Source organism: Cupressus sempervirens, chromosome 5 (genome assembly GCF_028749045.1).
Source record: "Cupressus sempervirens isolate cs-2001-9-10 chromosome 5, ASM2874904v1, whole genome shotgun sequence".
NCBI lineage: Eukaryota > Viridiplantae > Streptophyta > Pinopsida > Cupressales > Cupressaceae > Cupressus > Cupressus sempervirens.
Window position 1 is genome coordinate 606,033,979 of NC_143122.1, and position 24,910 is coordinate 606,058,888.

The 24,910-nt window shown below is 33.9% G+C and overlaps 1 protein-coding gene across 3 annotated transcripts in view; it reads left to right on the forward strand.

Moving 5' to 3' along the window:
• The window catches only part of LOC149557353 (uncharacterized), a 112,199-nt gene extending 97,253 nt beyond the window's left edge, over positions 1-14,946 (forward strand). For all 3 annotated transcript variants that reach the window (XM_089832023.1, XM_089832025.1, XM_089832024.1), the window contains 3 exons: positions 13,944-14,014; positions 14,143-14,359; positions 14,490-14,946. In XM_089832023.1, the coding sequence (XP_089688149.1) occupies positions 13,944-14,014; positions 14,143-14,359; positions 14,490-14,617 (416 nt within the window). In that variant the 3' untranslated portion in view covers positions 14,618-14,946. The remainder of the gene's footprint in view (positions 1-13,943; positions 14,015-14,142; positions 14,360-14,489) is intronic.
• Positions 14,947-24,910: the final 9,964 nt, after the last annotated feature.

Consider the following 24,910-nt stretch of genomic DNA (forward strand, 5'->3'; position numbering starts at 1 on the left):
AACTTCTGCACTTCTGTCTACTCTGTAAGAACACTTAAAAATTGCAAGAGAATTCTATTTATTTAAATAAAATTACAGCAGATCAGTGAATTGGTCTGCTAGGAATATTTCAATGATCCACTCCAACAACTAAAAAATCTATAAACAAATAAGTTGTAGAACGGGAACTTTTGGATTATACTGTGTATGTTTATTTGATTTAAGTTTTGGATATTCCATTGTGAATTCGATCAGAAGTAGAGACTGTTAACATTACTAATAGCACAGGCAATAACCAAAGAAAAACAAGAGCCTTAAATAGCAGAGAGACTAAGCAAAAGAACAAATTCAACAAATGAATGTTTGAACTTTAATTGTCTAACTCTGAAGATAAATATTTGGTAAACCAATGTTTAACAGTGAGTTCTAGAAGAATTAGAGAATGTTGAAAGAATAAACATACAAAGAGCACAACAAGAACTCAATATGAAATATGTAAGTAAACATATTGTAACAGCAACATAAGTACTGATGAAGTCAGGTGCCTAGCCAGAACTCTAATGGATTCAGTTTCAAATTCAATTGCATTAACAGTGTTAAATCCAAGTCAAAAACTTGTAAAGCCCTTAACAAAGACCAGGACAAAAAAAGATAATACAATGTTAAATCTCTCTTAATCAATAGAAATCCAAAAATTGAAAATCACTACTACTTAAATAAATTAGGATATGGAGGAATTTCCTACAGCACTTAAAGCCTCAAGATTTCACAGTGAGAGTTGCAAAAATACACTAGTATGATAGATTCTAAAACTCGAGAATGATACAAGCACATTCATAAAATTAAAAGGCACATGACATGATTATATTTAGAAAACTTAACACTGCAAATTGTCATCCAAAATAGAATATTGAGGCTTCCAAAGCAGGTTTCCAGGTTAAAATCACAGGAAGCAGGATAAAATGTTGAAACATCAAATCCACCGGATAAATCATAACCCAATGAATTGAGACCTGATGGAAATTAGAGAGTGCAATTAAGAAAAGAACCTACACCCAATACCCTTGGTCATGGTAATCTAAACCAAAAGCAACCTCACATAAGGTATTTTTGCCATTCAAAACAATGAAGGAATAATAAATCAAATTGTGATTAGGATGCAGTATATTTTGACAACAAACTTTACCAGCCTTTATATTGTGTAAAAAACTAGTAAAAAATACATGCAAGACAAAATATATGACTGGATGTAAATCTAGCATAACAGCAAGATTATTGGCCGAAAAATTACAGAGCCTCCAAAACTCTCTTCAGTGTAAGATCCAGGGCTGTTTGCAAAGGATGGAAACATATTCTTTCTCCTGCCTACAATTATCATATAATACCTTGATCATCTTGTGTCTATGGTCCACCAAGTTTGCATGACAAAGACAATATGGGGCAGCGGGACATATTTTCAGTACACAGTACTTTTGGGCCATTTTTTAGGGGACAGTAGGGGGCAGTTATTAAAAAGAAAAGGATTTTTTAAATATACAGAAATTGTTAAAGTATTCATCATAAACATAAATTACATTGAACTTCAATTGAGATAATACATGAGCATCAACAAACAAATTAACAGCACTTAAATGCTTTTATTGGCCATGCACATACATATTATACAGGAATTACAACAAAACGCTTTAAGGCTCCAAGTTTCAACAATAAACTGATTGACAAACATAGAAACTATATGGCTGCCCATAATCAGCAGAGATGCAATTGGTAGGTTTATATCAAAATCGGAGTTCAAGTTTGAGTCACTGCTAATCTTAAGCAATGGAACCCAAGGAACCCAAAGTCCCCAAGCCCCCAAAATATTTGAAAGACAGGGACAGCGCTACCAAGGGAAGGGGCAGGTACCCTGAGAATAAAATATTTACCCATGGAGAAGGCCATCAAAATATCTCTTTTACAAGAATGTTGTTATGGTGATCCCCATTAGGTATTACTCTTCCTTCAAATATTTACTTTGCAAGATTTAATAATTGTGTTAATAAAATATTTATTTTTCTAACAATTCAATAGACTAAGTTTTAATAACTTAATAGGCATTATATATGTGGGTGTATGGGTATGTAAGCACAACTATGCACAGCTTACCAAACTGGGGAAATATGTTAAAACCTGTCATATACCAAACAAACGCTGGACTGATGACTCACAAAGACAGACAAGGGTTGCCATAATGACACCAACCACATGAATAACACTTCCACAAATGAATAGTTGTGTTACATAATTGACAAGCACAAATAATAAGTGTAACTCAAATGTACAATTAAGTCAAATGCATGTTAAAATTGTGGTCTAGGTAGTGGAATGCATAGGTTCTACAAAGCATTTTAGTTTAATGGATGTGTTACATCATCTTTATTGTTATCACATATGGATATTAGAGATATTAACAGGTGCTGGTTGAGGATTTGCAGCTGAATGACTGCTAAGTGCTGGATCTCTGCCATGCATATTCAAGCCATGCTGTGAACGAGTATCTGCAGGTGGGAGGTCCGATGGAGGATAGTAACTATCACGTTGAGGGGCAATAGGTGCGTAATGAGAGTTGTTTCCAGGACCACCACCACCACTAGGTAATGTACCTTACCTCCAAAGCAATCTTTTATTGGGTACCTGTCTTCTCAACCAGTAATCGTCTGCATGTTATCGTCTGCCGCTGCCATTGAAGCTTTCCACACAACCCAACTGATCAATCACAAGTCCCCTCAAATGCCCTTCCCTTATGAAATCACCAAAGTTCAGTCGAAATCCCCACCAAAGTTCAGCCCACGAAATCATGAGTAATAATTTTTTTATTAAACTCAAGCATAGGCTCAACCTTCTTTATCCAAAGTTCAGCCGAAATCCCCACCAAAGTTCAGCCTGCGAAATCACAAGTAATGAAAATTTAATTAAACTCGAACAGCCGGCTCAACCTTCATCAAAATTTTCTGTTCAAAATTCTATTGAGCACACTTATGTTGGTCGAAATTTTGACCAAAGTGAGAAAATAATTTTTTTTTGCGACCAATGCGGGAATGAAATCAAAAAATAAGGAGGATTCATAGCTTTGGTCGAAAAATTTGGTAGAAAAATGGGTGCAAATGTACTATTGGTAGTTCTCTTTTGATTATCACGTAGATTATCTCTACATTTTGTAAAGGTGCCTTAGTATGATTGTCAATAATCTGATTGACTTGCACAGCTTCCAAATTTGATTCTGCCATAAGTTTAGCCAATGCTTGCCCTCTGACTAATTTTGTGATTTGAACATCTATATTAATTTCCTGAATTTGATTTATCCACCGGCATCATCTTCCAGTAGTTTTAGATTGTCTAAGTATATCTTTAATGGCAGCATTAAGCACATAAGCAATGATTTCGGCTCTAACCAAATAAGGTCAAAAAGTCTTAATTGCTTTAACAAGGGCGTAAGCCTACTTCTCATTTATATCGTAATTACGTTTAGCAGCTTGTAAACTCTTACTAAAAAATGCAATCAATTGCTCATGTCCTTCATTGTTCTTTTGCAACATGACGACGGCCATAGTATGATAAGAGGCGAATGAGAAGATTCAAAAAGGTTGTTTCTTAAAGTCGGGGGATTTAAGAACTGGAGCTTCCTTTATAGCTTTGTTTATCTTAGTAAATGCTCCTATAGCTTCATTATCCCATGCTATCTTTGCTCCCTTTTTAAGCATTTTAGCAATAGGTTTAATAATCTCGGCAAAATTAGAAACAAATCTCCTCATGAAATTAATTTGCCCAAAGAATGATTGGATACCCTTAGTTGTTTTAGGAATCTGAATATTATCAATGGCTGCTACTCTTTCCGGATCTATCCTTACCCTTTCCTTAGAGACACTGTGCCCTAATAATTTCCCTTCAGTAACTCCAAAATGACATTTTTTAGGGTTAAGGGAAATTTCGAATTTACAATGATCTTCTGCACTCTTAGAATAGGCAATGAGGTCATCTTGGTAAACTACCATAATTAGATCAATCAGTCCATCAAAGGTGACATCCATTGCCCTTTGGAAAGTAGCTCCTGCATTTGTTAACCCAAAAGGTATCCTAGCATATACGTAAGTACCCCAAGGAGTTGTGAAAGCAGTCTTATATTGTTTGGCTCTTTAACCTTAACCTGATTATAGCTCCAAAACCCATCCATCATGGATAACAGTTCATTTCTGGTCACCTTCTGCAGTAAAATCTCCATATTAGGTAATGCATAGTTATCCTTTAGAGATGATATGTTCAAATTCTTAAAATCTATGCACAATCGAATATTGCTATTCTTTTTTCTAATTGGCACTAAATTTAAAACCCATGTAGAGTGCCTAATAGGTTTAATCATTAATGATTCCGACATCTCTCAGCTTAATTAGTTCATCCTTCATCTTTTGGACTAGAGTTGGATTGATTGGGCATTGTCTCTGCCTAAAAGGTTTAGCATTAGGCTTTAATGGTATCTCGTGTTGAAATAAGTCTTCCCTATAAGCTTTAAATTCATCGTAACTCCAAGCAAAAACATGTCTGTATTTCCTCAACAAGGAAATCAACTCAGCCCTAATCTTGGATGATAACTTCTTCCCTATGTAAACATTTTTAGGAGAATTTTCACTTCCTAAGTTTACTTCCTCAATACAATTTTGGATTTTAGTGGATTGGCCAAGTCTTGCACTTTCTCTCTCATCAAAGATTCTTTTTGAGGGCACAGAACCCTTAGGTATTTTGTTTGTCTTTAATTGAACTATTTCTTTTCTAAATAATGTTTCCTTGCCATCCTTTTCTTCTACACATCTGTTCCAATCAATGACCTGATTTTCATAATCCTCCTCACAAGTCAAAAACCTAATGAGATCTTTGTCATCTTCAAAGACTTGCCAGTTTTGAACGTTATCCGGTATTGAAGGTCTATTTTTCATTTCTACTTGAATAACCTCATCAAATGGAAGATCAATTTGTCTGATAGCAAGGTTGGCCATTATATCAGCCAAGTAGTTATTTGACCTATCTATCCACTTAATAGAAAAAGCATCAAAAAACTCTATCAAATCCCACACGTAGTTTCAATATTGTTTCAATCTTGGCTTCCTAGCTGAAAACTTATGCCTAATTTGGGATACAATCAAATCTGAGTCTCCTAAAATAGAGTAATTTAATCCCATAAATCTTAGCAATATCAAGACCAATAATCAAAGCATCATATTCAACAATATTGTTAGTACACTCAAAATTTAATAGGAAAGAAAATTCAAAAATTTTACCTGTCGGTGAAATAAACATAACACCGGCCACATTTCCTTCTTTACTACACGCACCATCAAAGAACATCTACCAAATGTTATCACAATTTTCTTTTGCATGTATTGAAATTGGGTTAATAACTATAGAATTTGACTTAGTTATACTTGGAAATTATCCATGTCAGAATGGCAAAAGTTGACTTTAGAATCCGGATTGTAATCTTCAACAAGGTAATATGACCGGGGTTCTCTTTCAATTCTGATTTTTTTGCCCCCTACTGGTATGGTAGCATAGGATAAATCTAGCTGTACATTACCACCAACCAAATTCAACCATTGTCTGGATAACAACATGCCATAACTTGCCAAAATCTCAACTACAGTGATGTCAGTCCTATATGATATATGTGGGAATGTTGGAAAACGGAATTCAACATTTTTAATAATGCCATCTACTGGGACAGATCAATTATTCATAGCATAGCATTTGCCATAAGGAGTATCTACTTTGAGACCAATTTCTTTCATTACATCAGTAGACATGATATTGACTGCTACGCCAGAATCAATCATACAATTTTTTACCAATCTGTTATTAATCAGTAATGTTAAATAAAATGGGTCTACTTGATTTGAATTTTTATTCAATGTTGTCCTTAGATATACAACATGTGATTCTTCATTATTTCTTGCATCATTTTCATTAATAATATCCTCTATGCTAGACAATATCTTCAAAGTTTCCTCCCTGTAACTAAGAAATTTCATCATTTCCATTAGAGGAACATTAATTTTCAATTGAGATAATGCATGATTAATGAAATTATGATAGTCAGATATTTGCTTACCACTATTGTGCTTGACTGGTTGTTTGGTTAGTTTAGGAGACTGGTTACTTTCTGCTTGCTTAGCTTGAGTTTGATTACCACATTTGTTAGATGTTTCTACTTGTTGCTGATTTTTTGCAAACATACTAGCAGGATTACCTTGATTTGCAATGGTGACTTTATTTCTCCGTTGATAGGTGTGTTTAGCATGCTCTACAGCTGCAATAGTAGAAGCCTTCCTTTACTTAGCTGTCAATTTCCGTAAAGTAGGTATATCCTCCTCATTTGAAAGCACTTGCCGGATACAACGTTGCTGATTTAATCTCCTATAGTGATAATCAGAATTTTGATCTTCCTCTATAGAATCATCCTCATCTCTGCCCCATATGGTTTTGATGATATGACATTAACATCATGTTGTTCTTCACCTTCTTGGTCTTCCTCTTCAAAAACAAATTGTGCAACAAGGCAATACTTAGGATCATGGGGGAGCCTACATATATCACACCATGGCCCATCATCAACAATGTTGATTTTCTTTAAAGGATTAGGGGTATCTTTGACATAATTCGATTTTTCTGGTTTTCCATCTTTCCAGTTTGTAGTGTACGACATATCTTGAAGTCTTAATCTATCATTTTTGTGGAATAACGGCCTTTCATTTCTATTTTGTTTAGTCTTTGTATCTTTGAGCATGTCCATAGTTTCTTTTAATTCATCCTTCATAGGGTTCTTAGGATTATATAATTTTAGATCATCTTGTTTGTTGATTCTGCCTGCTACTTTCCTGTCATTCTCAATCGTCATAGCAACTTTGAAAGCTTGCGGTAGTGAAGAGGGCCTCTGAGCTCTTATGTCATAGTGAGTTTTACTATCGAATGCACTTAAGTAGAAATCAATCAGGAAAGAGTCCACTGGTCTAGTCTCTCTAGGGATTTTATTTAAAACCTTATTAAATCTTTTATTAAATTTTGATACTGATTCATTTTTATTTTTCTTAATACTTGTCAATTCATGTGACGCAAAAGATGTGTCATTGTGATCTCCAAATTGTTCAATAAACGAATCAGCAAAATCACACCATCCAAAAATGGATCCATCTGGCAAACTTTTATACCACTCTGTAGAGTCCTCAATTAATGATTGCACGAAAAGTTTCATGAACACACCCTCATGATCCCCCTCAAAATCTTCGATTATGTTTTTCAAATTGATCACATGTTGCTCAGCAGATTCTGTCCCATTTTCTGAAAATTTTAGAATAGCATTCCTTAAATCATTAGAGATTGGATTGGGATATCCTCTTATCCCACCAAAATCAAGCTGCCTATATCTTTTGATTGTCATCGGCTACCTTAGTGCTTGATTCCTAATCCCATGATTTTGTATCAAATACCCATGATTATTTTGATTGATACCATAAGGTTGTCTGATATTCCCACTGTTTTGTGGGACACCTTTGGTGTGTTGTCTAGTATCCCAAGCTTGTTGATTACTGTTGAAATGCCTATCAAATTTGTTGTTTTGATTTTTATCTTTTCTGTTCTCATATAGTGGATTAACATGGCTAGTGGCGAATTGCGATTCCAAATTCTTTCTATGAGGTGGATTATATTTTGATGACATATTTACTTCGTTTTGAACTTGATCAGATCTTTCTTCTCTCCACCTATTTGACTTCTCTTCATTGCAAGTTTTTCTAAGTGGAGAAATAATATAATCTTTCAATATCCCTATTTTTTCAAGGATATGATCTGGCTGCATTTTTAATGTTTTTGCTAATATCGCATTGCTGCCATTTGTCGTTTCAGCCATTTTCTTTATAATCATATCCCATTGCATTATCTATTCATGCTCCTCATCATCCTCAATTTGAGTTCTCTCGCAATCCGACTCTTCATCAACCCTAGGAATATGGAAAAATAAATTACAATTTTCTTCCTCTTTTACAGGGTTATTATGACTTGAATTATCCCTCTCAATTTGTTTGCTAGTCCTTTCGTGAAAACTCATGTGTCTAGTATAAAGCATCTTTGATTCTTACCTCTCTTCTTTTTTGATTTTTTCTCAAAAGTTAGTTGCACAATCTATTAGGTTTGGGATTCACAGACCACCTTCCCCACATATACCTCAAAAGCAGAATTTAGTTCTTCAATAAAGCACGTTAATAATACACAATAGAGTCACCACTTTCTCAGGAAAGAAAGAAATAAAAGTCTAGGTGCTTCCCAGCAGAGTAAGTGCCAATAATAACTTGAACTTTGAAAAATGATTTTTTGAAAATATTAATAAAACTTTTTAATTTAGTTAATTTCAAAGTTTGTGGGAGGCGAAATAAAAAATTCAGATTAGAACTTTGAACACAATCAGAATTTTCAATTTCAGGAAGAAATTTATGTACTTTATGCTTAAATGTTGATAAAAAGCTGATTTAAAAAATCTGAAAAGTATAAAACAACAAATGATAAATGCTGAAATTAAACTTTAACTTATTCATGATCTTGGAAAATGTTTATTAAAACCTTATTTGAAACTTACCAAAGAATCGTGCTTTAATAAATTTCTACACTAGTTTGAGGTAGTAAGTATGCAAAGCTTACTTGCAATATCCCCAGTAGAGTCACCAATATGTTGGTTCCCAAAATTGCAGATTGGAAATCCAAGAGCCTGCCACTTCTCCCATAGGATTTCTCAATTAGTTCTGGCCAACTTGACAGGATCAATCAATTCGATCTAGATCCTTTGCGCTTCTGGCTCTGCAAAACCAAGGCCGGTGCACCTAATCTTGGATAAAAGACTTGGACCCAAGACGTTTATAGCAGATAGATTTAACGCAAAGATAGTTTCCTGAAATGGCAAGAGGTTAAGGAAACTTTTGGATTGCTAATAGTGAGTATTAATCTTCGAAAATACAATTATTTTAATAAATTTGTGAATGCTGAAATAAGATCAAGAATGAACTATTAAAACAAATAGATATCAAACCCTTGAAGGAAAGAGATTAGATTATTGCCAGCATATAGATAGAGAATTATGACTGAGTTATTGATCAGTGCTGAAATTTAAAAAGGGCGATAGAGTCAAAACTATATGTTTTCACATACAACTCTATGATATTATGTATATTAAATCTATAAACAATTCAATTATCAGGATGCATCAAATCACTTCGTATTCATGCGTATTTGAACCAATCGATGATGTTTTAACCCTTATAGAGACAAAATAGGTAAAAATAAGGAAACAATCACAATATTTCACAATATTTGTATCTATCAGGTTTAAATAGCAACGAACAATTTGACCCACTTATCCTAATAACAAATTATTAATAGAAAATAAAAATGATCATAAAGGACAGACTATATAGTATTTACTTCTAAAGCAAAATAAAAAATCTTACTGATTATATTGTAGAAAAAATCGTATTGAAGACACTCAAATGCTGATGCTCCACTCAACACAATTTGATGTAAAACAATATCGAAATTTATGCTCAATAATTCAATATCCAGAAGCTTGGTTCAAACTTCAATCTTTTCCAAGGAAGGAATTTAAATATCACATATGTTTCAGAATATGTAGAAAGTTTTTGGTATATATCAACAGTGGCTTTACTTTGTTTTACGTCATATATTTATAGAAGATGAAGAGACATTCCCTCAACCATCACATCCCCTCAAAAAACTTAATCCCGGTTTAATAACTATAACTGCACTAGTTATTATTATTTAAATTTTGTATTTGTTTTTAGAACAATAACTCTGGGATTATCGGGTGATCTAAATTATTCCAGAACTACCACCAAATTCATTGACATACTTCTTCTTACATTTGGAGGGAGCCTTTATCATTTTGAATCATCCACAAATGGTAATTCATCCTTATCTCTGCACTTTGATGGCACAAAAGAAGATCCAAGTTCATGCTAAGTCGTGATAAGACTTCTTCAAAGATTATGATGATTTGGAATTGTAATGCGATTGTCGTTAAAATGAAACTGTCAATGCAAATTTTGATTGCATAGACACGATTCGCGCATAGCCTCCAATCATCTTCATTGCCAATGTGAAATAATGGATAGTATCCTCACATTCTCGGTAACTCCGTCAATCATATAAAATTTGCGAAATACAGAAGCATGGTTTCCAAAGATAATCGATGTTGTGTGATGATGTCGTTTTTTCCATAACCACACATATTCCTTATTAAGATCAATCACGGGCCCTCATTTCTTCCTTTGGATTCAACATACGCTAAGTGCTGTGAAGTCGCCATCAAGCCCATATAAGTTTTTTCAAGTGTGGACCCTCATATCTGTAAGAGACACAAAAAGAAACTTCATTAGATTATACAAGAATGGTTAGCAACATATATCCTTCGCTCATGAAGCCCTGCAAGATAATAGTGATAAAGCTCTCAACATCGTAAATTCTGTTCAGAATGGCATTTCTTGTGATGATGATATACTTCAGGACACTCCCAGAACAGGGTGCTTGTTTTTCTCCAGACCTGTGATAGAACATCACTGGATATATAACAAAAACAAAAACATGACCCATGATTCCTTTTCTTCATCAATTCTCATCATAAAAGGATGCGGCAGAGAAGTTTGGTGTGCTAGAATACTCATGATCTTTGACCTGAACGCACATCTTTATGCTCAGAAAGCAATCTGGTATGCTCTCAATGATATATCTGTGATTGTATCCTTCGATAATTCTGCCAAATAATTTCATATACTTGACAAAGTGCCATCGGCTGAGATACTGATGTTCTTCAAATTGTCCACGTGCTTATTCTGATCATCAAACTTCTGTATATCTGCAAAGGATGACTTACAGTAGTCACGTAGTTATATCACATAGTAGCAAATGTGCTGCAGATAGGAATGTGTGATTTCCATTGTTTCAGGTACATTGGATTTCAAATATGGCTAACAGCATCATGGTGCACTACTTTTAAACAAATACTACAGAATGCTTATACCCTGTCATGATCAGTTCAATGATTGCTAGCTTTTGTTTTCAAATTAACACCTTTGACATGCTGTGACTGCACAATCTCTACTTTATCTATGCCATTAATGTTGCACCAAAATTTCAAATCTTGCACAAATGGAGCCTAGAATTTCAGGCTCCATCTGAATGCATGGACAATATGGTAGGGGTTTTCTTCATATATCAGCTTTGCAACACATAGTTTATTATTTTGCATGCGTTGATTGCACCTTAAAGTTTATTTTATTCTTGTTGTAAGCTTGGGGGAAATATTCTAGGCAATCATTTGGACAACATAGAATACTAACTTTAATGTTAGGGGCTTAAATTGTCTGTGGACCTTTGTATCTTAGTTATGGCTTCCTTGCACCAATGGATGATATCATTTGCTCATTATGTTTGGCTACAAAGATATATACTAGAGATCATATGGACCTAAGGGTGTGCGCACTTGATGTTCTTATGGCGTGGGAGTGTCCAGAGATGTCATGGACCTAAGGGTGTGCGTGCTCAGTGCTCTTATGTTTTGAGAGAAATGTAATAGAATTATGATACACTATGAGCTCAGACAATTGTCTCTGTTTTTTAAGTGATGAGTAGGAGGGTACCATATGGGTAATGTTGCAGTCTTTGATTGGCTTGTTTTGAGGTGGCAGCTAGCTGTTCTTATAAGAAAGATCAATGCCCATGCTGTGTGCCAAGAAATTTAACACGAGATCAAATCTCCATTCAAATATTCATGCCATGATGGTTTTACAACATTTAGTTCTGATCAGATCTGTATGCTAAATTTTGGTGGTTGTAGGAAGCTACACCTGAACTGGGGTGAATGTTAGCAACAACCAATTTTTCAAGCTTTTTTCGGTAGAAGTAAAGAGCAAAGTGAATGCACACACAACTTACAACAGTATAATAGGGGTTTTCTTCTAATATTAGCTTTACAATACATCATTTATTATTTTGCATGTGTTCAATGCACCTTAAAGGTTATTTTATTCTTGTTGTAGCCTTGGAGGAAATATTCTAGGCAAGAAGGTAGACAACAACAAAGAATTCTAATTTGAATGTTAGGAGCTTAAATTGTTCCCATTTCAAAGTTACACCATTTTCCCCTAACCTAAGATCTTGGAGGACCTCTCACATCCCAAGAACCCTTTCAAGTTCATGTGGTTTCAGGATCATTCGTTTTTGGACCTCGTTAAGGAGTGTTGGAATGAAAGGAACAAACATACACTCCCACTAAGAAATTGGCTGTGCCAAAACCCATTCTCAGAGAATGAAATCTATGATGTTTCAAAATTAGTTTCAAACAGGAGTAGAGAGAAGAGGAGCTATTAATTGTCAATGAGGTAGCCATTGCACATGGAATAAATTAGGATTATTATTTGAAGGAAAGGGCATTGTTTGTAGAACTTGTTGACATCCAAGCCAATTTGGAAGTTTTGACAGCAAAGATCTTGAAAAATCTGGTTGAGTTAACAAAAATTGCATAATTATTTCATCTTTCCACTAAGGCTAGGAACAAGTTAAATAAGATCCCCGAACCATCAATTCATAGGAATGTGCAGCCCTCACTAATATAGACCTTATTAAAGCAGCACTATTAACTTATTTTATGAACCTCCTTGGTGACACTGAGACAACATTGCTCTTAGAACAGGCTTTATTTCTACAATGCACACCCTATCTATTGAGGAAAGAGGATCACTAGATATTCACAGCTCCCTTCATTGAAGAAGAAATCAAGTTGGTCCTTTCTAAGATTCACTCAAATACAGTGCCAAGTCTGTAGATCGATTTGCCATGACATTCTCGTTGAAGTGCTAGAGTTAGATAAAAGTGGTGGCTGCATGCAATGAGCCAAAAATTATAGGGAAGTTCTAGATTTTTCTTGAGTTTCCAAGCTAAAAGGACTTTTGAAACATGAAATGAAAGGAACTTGTTATTAAAAGCTGATCTAAATTTATAGTAGTATCTGACCAAAATTTATAGTAGCATCTGACCAGGTAGTTTGAAATATATGTGCAGAAATGGTGCGTACTCATCAATGGTGATTTGGAAAATATGATGGGATTGAAGTCTTTGAAATTTGGAATCATTTAAGTATTGGTTGATTAGTGTAGTATCAATGGTGGAGGCTGTTTAGTGCAATGGTGTAGTATTCTTTACTCTTCCCCCCTCTTAAATGGTCTTGTAACAATTAATTTTTAATCATATTTCTTGGCTTTTATGCTTCCCAACCAGCCTTGGCAGACACCCTTTCTTTTGGCTGGACTAATTCTGCACTCTCTTGTCTTTACTTCCTCATCTTGATGATGGATTGCATACAATTATGAAACGTTGTTGCAAACAAAAATACAGGCACCCTTTCTTTTGGATGGACTAATTCTGCACTCTCTTTTGTCTTTACTTCCTCATCTTGATGATGGATTGTAGAGTGTTATGAAATGTTGATGCAAACAAAAATACAGGCACCCTTTGCATTTGGCTGGACTGATTCTGCAATTACTTTTATCTTTTATTTCCTCATCTTTATGATGGTTCACAGAGTGTTATCTGAAACGTTGATGTAAACAAGAATACACAACTGTTTCCAGAAGTTTTCTCGCTCAATCACATGTACTGCAAAACAACCTTCTTAATTAGTATAACCCATTTGAATAATAAAGATAATACCAGAAATAATGGTTTAGTGTAATTGGTGTGAATCCGGAAAGAATACTGAAATAATTTTGAGTTCTATGCCTGGAAAAGTAAATAAGTATTTATCCGTTGTTAGATCTTGATGTTTGAGTGTCAGAAGAATTGGCTTTAAGTATCTGCTAATTATTTGATCATCTGTTTTTCAGGTTCAAAAACATTACAATATACCGAGAGAATGGCAGAAGGAAATCAGAAACATATGGAGAGCAACTCCCGGGTACATTGCCATTGAAGTTGGTCATTTTTAGGAGGAAGAATAATTAATAATAAATAAATAGTAGTTTTTATGCATGATAAATTCTCCGTCTGGAATGCTTCAACAATTGACTAATTGATTGACTGTAGGTCTTTGAAATGGGTTCCCCAAGTTCTGCCCAACTACAATCTCAAGCAGCAGCTTATGCACTCCTTGCAGGATCTCGAGGCACAGAAATGAAAACTTTAGGGGCCTCTGATGATTTTTCTGCCCGGCAGCATGAGAGTGAACATTTGCAAAAAGTTGACAAGACTGTAGTTTTACCTGTCTCTGCTGAATTAACAGGGGTTTTACCAAAACAAAAAGGTAGAAAAACGTCAGGTTGCTAATTTAGAACCATTTGTTTGTTGGTGTGTCTAGTTCTTAGAACAGCAGTACTTCATATCACAATCAAGATTTAACTGCCTGACTTTGACTATTAGATAAACATTTACAGATTTAGCAGGTTCCGATATTGTCTTAGAGGCCATTTTGGAGGCTGATGTGGCACGCCATGCAAAAGAGTTCTTCAAGCAACCAGAAGCCCAAAGTTTGTCTGGTTCAGATGAGAGCATTCAGAAGTGATGATTTGTGTGGGCAGCAGTTAAAGTGAACAGCACCTGTATTATCCATTAGATGCTTTGGTAAATACTACTACTCATTTCAATGATTCTGAGAAATATTTTACAAGCTTCCTAGCGGGTTTTGAAAATAAACTAACTTCACTATCAAGCATTTTCTTACCTACACAGCTTAGGTATAAGAGGTCTTATGATTGGTTGAAAATATATCTTTGTATATACAAAAATGGGAGAAACAAAGTTGGTCGTCTGATAATTAATACTGCGAGACTGATTCCCAGCCCTGGGTGTACCAGAGTTTTGAGAATGGATAAGGAAATTTATTGTTTTTCATCTTTATTTGTTTCCAAAATGGTTCCTTTTTCTCCTTATCTGTTTCTCGTAAATTGAGGCTACATTGTTTTAATCATCCTGCCTACAAATCTTCTGAATGTATCCTTCAAACAGTGGAATAAATCTGATCTGTATTAAAAATATATATATCCTCATTAAGGGTGCTATTATATAGAATTGGAATTGGGTTAACTCTTTTGTCCGTGGTACTCGAGCAAAATCTATCCAAGAGGATAGTGGTAAATATGAAATACATAAGTGGTCGACAAGAGTAATATTTCTTGTTAGTCCCTGCCTATATAATAGGCAGGGAACTAATGTTTTCATTTGCACTTATCAATTAAATTTTGCAATAATTTTTTTTTTAGATTCTAAGGTTTAATGACTTTTATTTTTAAAATGTATTTTTGTTGACTTATTTCTAATTTTCTATTGGCTCAAACAAATTTTCGTAGGGTTAATTTATATTTTAAGCTCAGAAAAAGGAAAGAAATTCACAGAATTTTCTGGATCTTTCTAAACCCTGAAGCTTCCACATTATTATTTTTCCCAACTCTGCCATTTTTTAATCCTCGGCAGCATGGACAAAATTCTGAGAGCACTTTACATAGCCCTGTCCATTACCTATTTTGAAAAAGGGAATTGTAATTTTTACTGTTTTACAGCGGAATAACACTAGCAAGGTTTATTTTGAGTGGATACCAGATCTGGGCTTTCATCAATTTAAATTTTATTTGTGTTTATGTATGCTTTTGTTGTCCATTTGTAGGCTCTTCTCAGAGCACATAGAACGACTCTGGCATGGTTTGAATCTTGCAAAGCATCTCCACCCAAGCCGTGCTCCCTCTTCAAATTATTTTTTTTGCCAAGTCATAAAATCCAGAATATTTTTATAACAAGGAGTGAAGAAACTGTCGATCTAAATAGAGAGAATTCTTCTATGTTGAAAAATCTATGGGCATGGCTATGGACATGACTAGTGATCAGGTCCTAGATGGCAGTATAAAAGGACATAAAGAGGGCAAGATTCTTATAAACAATGAAAATAAAAAGGCATTCTACACCGCTCTTGAACAGCAGATCCAAATGTATCATGACATCATGAATCTCAATGAAAACAGTGATAAGAAAAACCACATCAGCAGCAGCTCATTGATCTCATTAATTCAGAAAGCGCTAAAGGGTTGTAAGAGAACAAGGATAAAGAACATCTCAAACACCTTTCTAGCTAACCCATGGTATGACGAAGAATGCAAGGCCGCCAATAGAAATCTTAAGGCGAGAAATAAAAACAAAACAATCATAAGAGAATATAGACAGTTGATCAAATCCAAAAAAGAAGAGTATGTGATAAACTGAAGGAAGGAACTAACATGTTAGGAAAGCATAATCCTAAAGGTTTCTGGAGAAAGTTACAAGCAGCAAGGAAGCAGGTTGAAAATAAAATTACGGACGCCCAATGGCTAAAATACGCAAAATTTTTTTATGAGAGATCGGAGAGCAAAGTTTCACCTTCCAAAATCAATTGCTTGACTGACCTATTTTCGGAAGAAGATATTATTCTAGGGATAAGGAGATTAGCAAGCGGGAAAGCTCAAGATATTGATGGGCTGTAGGCGGAATTTCTAAATTGGGGGGCAGATTTGTTAGTTCCGCACATCAAGAACTTTTTTAACAAGGTCACACAAGGCTGCTTTCCCACGTAATGGACCACTAGTGTTGTTATCCCTCTTCATAAAAGCGGGGATGTCAACAATCCTTCCAACTACCACACCATCATGGTGAACCCTTTATTAAGCAAATTCTACGGGAGTATGATAGAGCGTAGAATTAGTGGATGGGCATATAAAGAGGGAAAAAGAGTTACAAGACAGGCGGGTTTCATACCAAAATACTCCACCATTGATCATTGCATTACCCTAAGACATCTAATTGAGAAAGTGTGGAACATACAGGGAGAAGAGGCTTTTTGTTGCTTTGTTGACTTTAACAAAGCTTTCGACACTATTCTTAGGGATAAACTATGGAATAAGATGGAAGAACTGGAGTTCCCAATAGAGTATAGGGTTGCTGTTTATAAGCTTTATGAACAGCTTAGAGCAAAAATCAAAACCAAAGACGACATGCCAGAATGTTTTGGCAGTTACATAGGGGTCAAGCAGGGGTGTCCGTTATCTCTTACCTTGTTTGGTCTCTATATTGACAAGTTAGAGGAATGGCTGAACAAAGCCAATGGAGAGGGAATTTAGTTGTCTGACTATGTGATCAGATTACTTCTTTATGTTGATGACCTTATTCTCATTGCTAAAACAACACAGGGGATGCGGGAACACTTGAGGAATTTAGAAACCTTTTGCACAGAGGTAGGGATGGAGGTCAACACTTCTTAGACCAAGATAATAGTCTTTTCCTTGAAGAAAAGTAAACAACACACTTTCATATTTAACAACAAGGTCCTAGAGATTGTAGAAGAATACAAATATCTGGGGGTCGATTTCCATTGCCAACTAAGTTGGGAAACATGCAGATAAAAAAGGATACAGGGGGAATGGAAGGCATCCTATCTTCTTTAGAACAGGTGTCGAACAATGAAGCTATGGGATTGGAAAACTAGGAAAACCCATTATTTTGTATGGCAGCGAGGTATGGGGGAGTAGTGTATCAGACCATAAATGACGACAAATTGAAAGAATTCAAAAGCACTTCATCACAACTAATCTAAAAATCAAATCAACAGTTCCTTACGAGATTGTTTTGGCAGAGGCAGGCATTTTCCTGGTGGATGACTCAACAATTGTTAGATTTTTGAGCTATCTTAAAAAAGTGGGTAAAATAGATGCACATCGTTGGCCTAGTAAGGTGATTGACGAAGAACTTGCTCGTCGGAAGAGGACATGGAAGAAACAAAATGATAAGTGGTTCAACAAGTGGAACATTGACTACCAAGAGTGCTTGGAAAACAATTCAGAATTTAAAAAATAGGTAGAAGAAAAAATCAGATCTGACACGTGGACAAATCAGCTAGGTAGAAAAAAAACTTATTATGTCAGGGAATTTAATCCCACATGTGAGCATGATGACAGAGTATCTAGGAGTTGAGATCAAAGGAAAGACATAACTCTTAATCGCCCAACTGAGATTTGGATCACATCATTTAAGATGTGAAATTGGCAGATGGAAAGTCCCTAAGGAAGAGTGGGAGGAGAGAATTTGTAAATTTTGTACTGGCACATGTGAAGGATTGCATTGCATATAAGGACATTCGCAACCAACACAAAGAAATTTTAAAGGTGAACAACATAAAAGAGCTTTCCGAAGGACCAAGACTACTCAAGGGTGTCATCTTATGCAAATCTATAATAAAAGGGATAACTTGGAGAATTCACACCAAATTGGTTAGGGGGTCTTTTACTGGTCCTTTAGACTTATGGTCTCATGGACGTCATTAAAAGTCTTTCATTCATTCGTCAATAAAACCCTAGTGCCTCCACATGCAGATCCTCTTTTCTTTTTCTCAAAATTTTCGCAATGCTTTCAACTTTTTTCTATTTCTATGTTTATTTTAATTTTAAATAAGCTCTTTGCAGCTAAGCAAAAGAACGAGTCTATTATAATTTGAAATACCCTTTTAAAAAATTACAATTTTTAATGAATCACACGAGGTTAGATATTGTTTAGAACGATATTTTAAACAATTATATATATATATATATATATAGACTGTAGGAATCGGTGCAGCACGACCCCCCTATAAACTGCAGTGCGCCTGATAAACTTTTTAATGTGATCGGTAGCGCTGGCGCGACACGCCCACGAGGACGGGGGAGACTATAACCCGTGACCAACCCCTTGCAACAGGGAAGATTTAGCCAACCGAGCTAGGGCCCCCGCCCTAAACAATTATATATTTTAAAAATATAATTTTTTATATTTAAATGAATAAACTTTTTATATCTAATTTCTTTTTACAAAACTGAAATAAATTATAGGTATGCAATTATTATTTATTAAGATTTAATAAATAAAAAAGTATTAATCGTTTCAAAATTAAAAAACTAATAAAATTTAAATTTATTTATAATTATATAAATTCATACAAAATTTTGTGGCATGAGAGCATGTCAATAAACATGTAGGTGCATTTTGTCACATAATACTAACTTCTCTTTTCTTGAAATGATTTTTTTTTCTTTTGAAAAATACACATTCTATATATATTATATAATCTAAATATCATATAGTTTATAATATTTATATTGAATCCATATATAGAGGAGCATGTATTATGACTAGATAATGGAGAATAATTAAATTCATAAAGTCTACCTACGCCTCATCTAAAACTTTGATGTCAATTTACAAGGTATTATACCTCAATGAAATGAGGGTTTGAGCAAAAATCTATGCAACTAAGACATAAATACATCAAGGCAATAAAAAGGATTAAATAATTTCACATCACTAAAAAATTATAAATCAAATGTCATCATTTTTAAAGAAGCAACTTCACTACACTTAGACTATTAAACAAATCTATCTTCCTTTTTAGCCAAATGGCAGGGACTCTAGCTCGACCAGAGCTTTTGTTAGTAGTTGGTTCTTAAAATGGATCTTATAATATATTGTTGCAATCCTCTGTTAGGTTGTTAGAATTACACTTTAGGATCAATACGGACAGGTTAATTAATAAAGAATAAGATTTGATTTATATTAAGAGGTGCCATTTGACTGTTGAAAAAATGCATCTTTGTAGATGCATCTTTATGCATACACAAATGGGAGAAACAAAGTTGCATCAATTGATATTTAGCATTTCAAGACCGGTGCCCAATTCTAGTTATATCAGGGTTTTGAGAGTGGACAATGAAAACTATAGTTTTTCATCTTTCTCGTTTATAACTAAGTTGGATGCGTCTATTTTTCTCTTAGGAGATTTTGGATGTGTTTGGGTGCGTCCACACACACACACACACACACACACACACACACACACACACGTGTGTGTGTGTGTGTGTGTGTGTGAAGTTGTCAACTATAATTTATGCATGCAAAGAAATACAAGTAATATTAAATATACAAAAATAAACCACTCATTGAATCATTATCATAATTGAATAGTTACATAACATAATAAAATTACTAGATATAACTAAAACAAATATTTCGTAGATTGCTTTTGATGTTTTAAACATAATATTATGTTTATAAGATTGATCTTTCTTTATTTTGTTTTGTACATATGATTAATTATCGATAAATATTAAAATAAATTAAAAAAGGCATACTTTTAAAAAGTGAGTTAAGAAAAATATTTTGATTATCACTAATAAAAATGAACATTTTTATTCTTTAAAATTTCCTGTTATCTCTAAGAATTTAAATACCAAATCTAATCACTATTGAAAATGCACAATTAAAAAAGATAGATAAAAGAACAATTTTATATTATTTTTAAATCTAGCTATTCAATCCATTGTTTAATTAAATCCTTTATAAAGGATGGATATATTGCTCTACAAAAGTTCTAAATATGAATAGATATATCTTATTTTTATATTTAAACTTTTGATGGACAATATTTAGTCTCAATTCTAATTAACTTCAATCAATAGTATTTAGTTCAAATGGAAAAAAAAGAAGAAGAAAAAACCAAAAAAAAAACACTTGCTACAATGACATAGCCATTCTCATTCCCTTCAATTGATAACATTGAATTAAAATATATTTGCTACAAGGATATGGTCATATTGCAAACAACTAAAAATTATTTTTTCAATAGCATTGACCAATATTTTTGTTAAATAAAAAATATCATGAAAAAATAGATAACCTATCCACCAAAAAGAAAAAGTAACATTAATACACAAATTATAATCCTCTTGCAATGAGTTAATTATAAAATGGTCGCAGGTTTGATTCCATTCTTTGAATATAAGGAGCTTACCCATCTCTAAATCTTCTCAAATCCTAGGAGCTTCAAGTTTATTCATTATTGAAGCATTGGGAAAGTGAAAACTGGTTTTCCTCACCTAGGGTTTAGACATACTAACAACCTGAAGCAATGGAGCCTTCAACACCACCATTGAGCTATATTGGTGCGCCCAGATGCTCTCTCAATGCTCTTCGGAGCACCCTACGTGCATTCATAGGAGAAGATGGTGCTCCCTAACAACACCCCCCATGCATCCCTCTACATCCGCACACCAATCCACATCCGCATCCACATCCCCCTCCAAGCCAAACGCATCGGTAACTTAGGTTTATAATATAGTTTATTTTTCTTTTTACATTTTTCAAGTAAATTGAGGCTATGTTGTTTTTATCGTCCAGCTTGCAAAGTTTAAAAGCCTAGATAAGAAAGATTTTAATGTTCCAAATACATCATTCTAATAGTGGTATCTCCAATCGTGAATATATTTGATATGTAGATAAAAAAATGTGTATTTGACAAGGATGCTATAAATGTATAATTGGAATTGGGTTATGTTTCTTGGGACAGGCTAATCTCCAGACAAAATGCACTAAAGACAAAACAAAGTCAAAACTTATTTTTTTCCAGATTCACGAAAACGTAGTGATTTTTTTTCCAATTTTTTTGTCGTTTTTGACTACAAACTATGCAGATCATGAAGATCAAATGCTGAATTTTTTTAAAAAATCCATGATGTTTTTTATTTTTTGAAAATCAGTCAACTGTATAGTTTGCAGGGAGGATAGCTACGTCCATGTTTCTTTCTGCTTGGGTTTCTCTAGTCAAATCCATATAAAAGGGCAGTGGCAAATGTGAAGTACACAAGAGGTGGACAAGAGCAATGAGCGACATGTTAATATTTGGTTCTTATATTTTTTTTATTGAATATTTACATGTTGAGGGATCTTAACATAGATCTCCTCTTAGACTATTAGAATTGGATCAAGCTATTTAATTGAAGAGACGTTGTTTAGTAACGACTGATTAAAGACTTGTTCATGGAATAATTTCTTCCATAATCGTAAAAGATTTTTGGAGAAAATTTGCTAATCAAAAGCATACAATTTTTTTAAAACTCTAATTTAATGGGAAGAATTACACTAGTTTTAAATTTTAAATTTTAAAGACATTTCAATAACAAAGAGATAGGAAGTAAATAAAATTGAAAGTTTAGTCCATGAATGCGGACTAGATATATTTTTTGTAAATATTCATTTTATTGCTTGTGTTTTGTGGGTAAACGTTGATGCAAAAATAGGAAAATCTCCTTTAGCTCTCTCATCCCGATGATGGAACAAATAGTGTGATCTAAAACGTTGATGCAAAAATAGGAACACAATCTACCCAGGAGACAAGCAATTGTAATGGATTATGTAAATCTACTATCTTCATTCATATTATTCATTGAATTGCTTAAATAGTACATAGTTAATAGTGTATAAATAACATCTAGATGCTAATAGTTTTCAAATTTTCAAATATACTACATGCAAACTTAACCTATAGATTGAAGACAAAGTTCCAAAAGATTAGATGTAATTTATGAGTTGTTGCTATAAAGAGAGTTACATCAAAAGGTTGTAAGTTCTTATGATGGAATGCTTAGGTCAATTTAAAAAAAAAGTTGAACCACATCAGTAGTGTTCCCTATGGAGATCTTAATCATCAACATAACCAAGGATATCAATATTTAAGAAAAATATTTAGTAAAATGTTATTTGAAATCAAATTTAATTATTAATTTATATATAAAAAGACCATACTTGTGGCTATGTACGATGTTACCCGATAAAAGTGGGAAGACATTTACCAAATTGCATGTAAAATAAAATGCTCATCCAAAGATTATAATAGTTCATTGAGTTTCAGAAAAGAAGGTTCAAGTCCTGTACAATATCACATAGTCAATATATATCTTAGGTTTGCTATACTTATGGGAGAGGATCCAAGTCTTGTACAACATCAGAACTCTTACAAGACATGCAAATGAGGTCCAAACTCTACAATATTAAATGATGAAAATTTATCTTTGGTATGTCATATATTATAAGAGAGGATCGAAAGAAAAATGATGTCTTTTATCAAAAAATAAAAATAAAAAAGAGAGACAAATAAAAAAATAGAATAAAGAAGTAAAAAGATTAAATTAGTTTAATCAATTTTTATCTTTTTATGGAAATGCTTTTTTAAAAGTTTATTAGTATAAATTTCATAAAAATAATAATTCATGCTATGTATAAATATAATATGTTATATATGATCATTATTGATGGAATATGTTCGTATAAACTAAAATAAATTAGAGGAAATCCCACAACAGTTTATCATTGATTGCCTTCATTTATAAGTTCATCGGTAGTAGGATGATCACATATTTTATAGGAGATATCATATAAACTTTTGCTAGTGTTGAATATGAGCTTTTTGGGAGGGCTATAAATCTGTTACATTGGCAATGTCAACTAGTATGAAGAATAATCTCGTGAGAAGTGGAACAACTAAGAAAGTCCAAAAGCTAATAGGTTCAAAGGAATAATACAAAACATAAGAAAAGAGAGGGAAAGCGCAAGGGAATTCGTCTAGTTGGGATACACTAGTTTTTAAGGATTAGATGCAATTATTACTCCTTGGTAATGATGTACACTTGCTTTTCATAAATGTTTTCATAGGTCTTGCCATCCAAATCAATATTGCACAAGGGTAGAAAACTTGGCTCTTGTTCTATTGGCATTGCCTTTCTTTGGTAGCCTTCCTTTTTCACTTTCGCATTATGTTTTCAAGAATTTTGATATTGCTACAAAATCAACTCAAGAAAAGTGTCTTGGATATTGAACCTTTCTTCTACATCTTAATTTTTACTCTTGAGGCCAACACAATTTTGACAACATTTGAGATTGGAGTCAACTATTTTTAATAGCATTATTGTGAGATTGGGGAACAACATCACTACTGGAGTTTGTTACCTTTTATTAAGCATATTGTATAACAAACATGTATGCTTAACCATGGAGGTAGATGAAGGACCTTCTAAGATAATATTTTAACTTTTTTCAACCATAAAATAGGAGAAAGGACAAACCTATTGACTATAGGGATTCTATGGGCTGAGAAGGTTTTAGAGGAGCCAAGATTGTACTACTCTAAGGCCATTTTATTTCATAATTTCACAAGAAAAATAGCATATTGACTAGCATGGTTTGCATGGTTTCAAGTTAAAAAGGTAACGAAGTTGGGAGGAATCCCAATAAATCTGACAATGTTAGGTAAAAGAGTAGGATCACCTATTTCACAATCTCAAATAGTAGTTTAATCCTTTTCATATTGGCTTCTTAATCTAATCCAACAAAATGATTACCACAAATTGTTTTAGGGAGCTTTAAAAAAATGAGAAACTCATTTTTGTGAAAAAAATTTGCTCGACAATCAAAAGACACAGTGAGTGCTAAGTTTCTCGGCACCTTAAGTAGTCAAATGATAGGCAATCCTGAGTTGCTTGGCAGTAATGAGACCTGAGTGACTTTGTCTCCAAAGGAAAGAGCTCGGCACCTATGGGTTCAAACAACACTACACTGAGTGAGCTTGGTTGACAAAGGAACTGAGTGATCTCAGTCAACTTGATCAAGTGGGGGACTGAGTGAGCTCAAGTAATATAGTGACCGAGTGAGCTCGATCAACACTAATACCAAATGGTTTTGTAAACACGGGAATGACTTGGTCAACATTGAAACCGAGTTAGAGCAAACAACTTGGTTGACAAGAATACCAAGTTACTTGGTGACCGACCTATAGTCTGGTTTCTTCCACCATTAAAACGTAGAGATAAGAACAAGAACTTGCAACTCTGTTCTTCTCAAATACTAAACACAATGTAGAATAGATAGAAAGGAGACAACAATAAGCCAAATAACTGGATCAACTGATATGCTTGCTTGCTTGCTCTCTATTCAAAATTGATTCAACTATTACAAATTTGGGAGCATATGGCTTCAACCA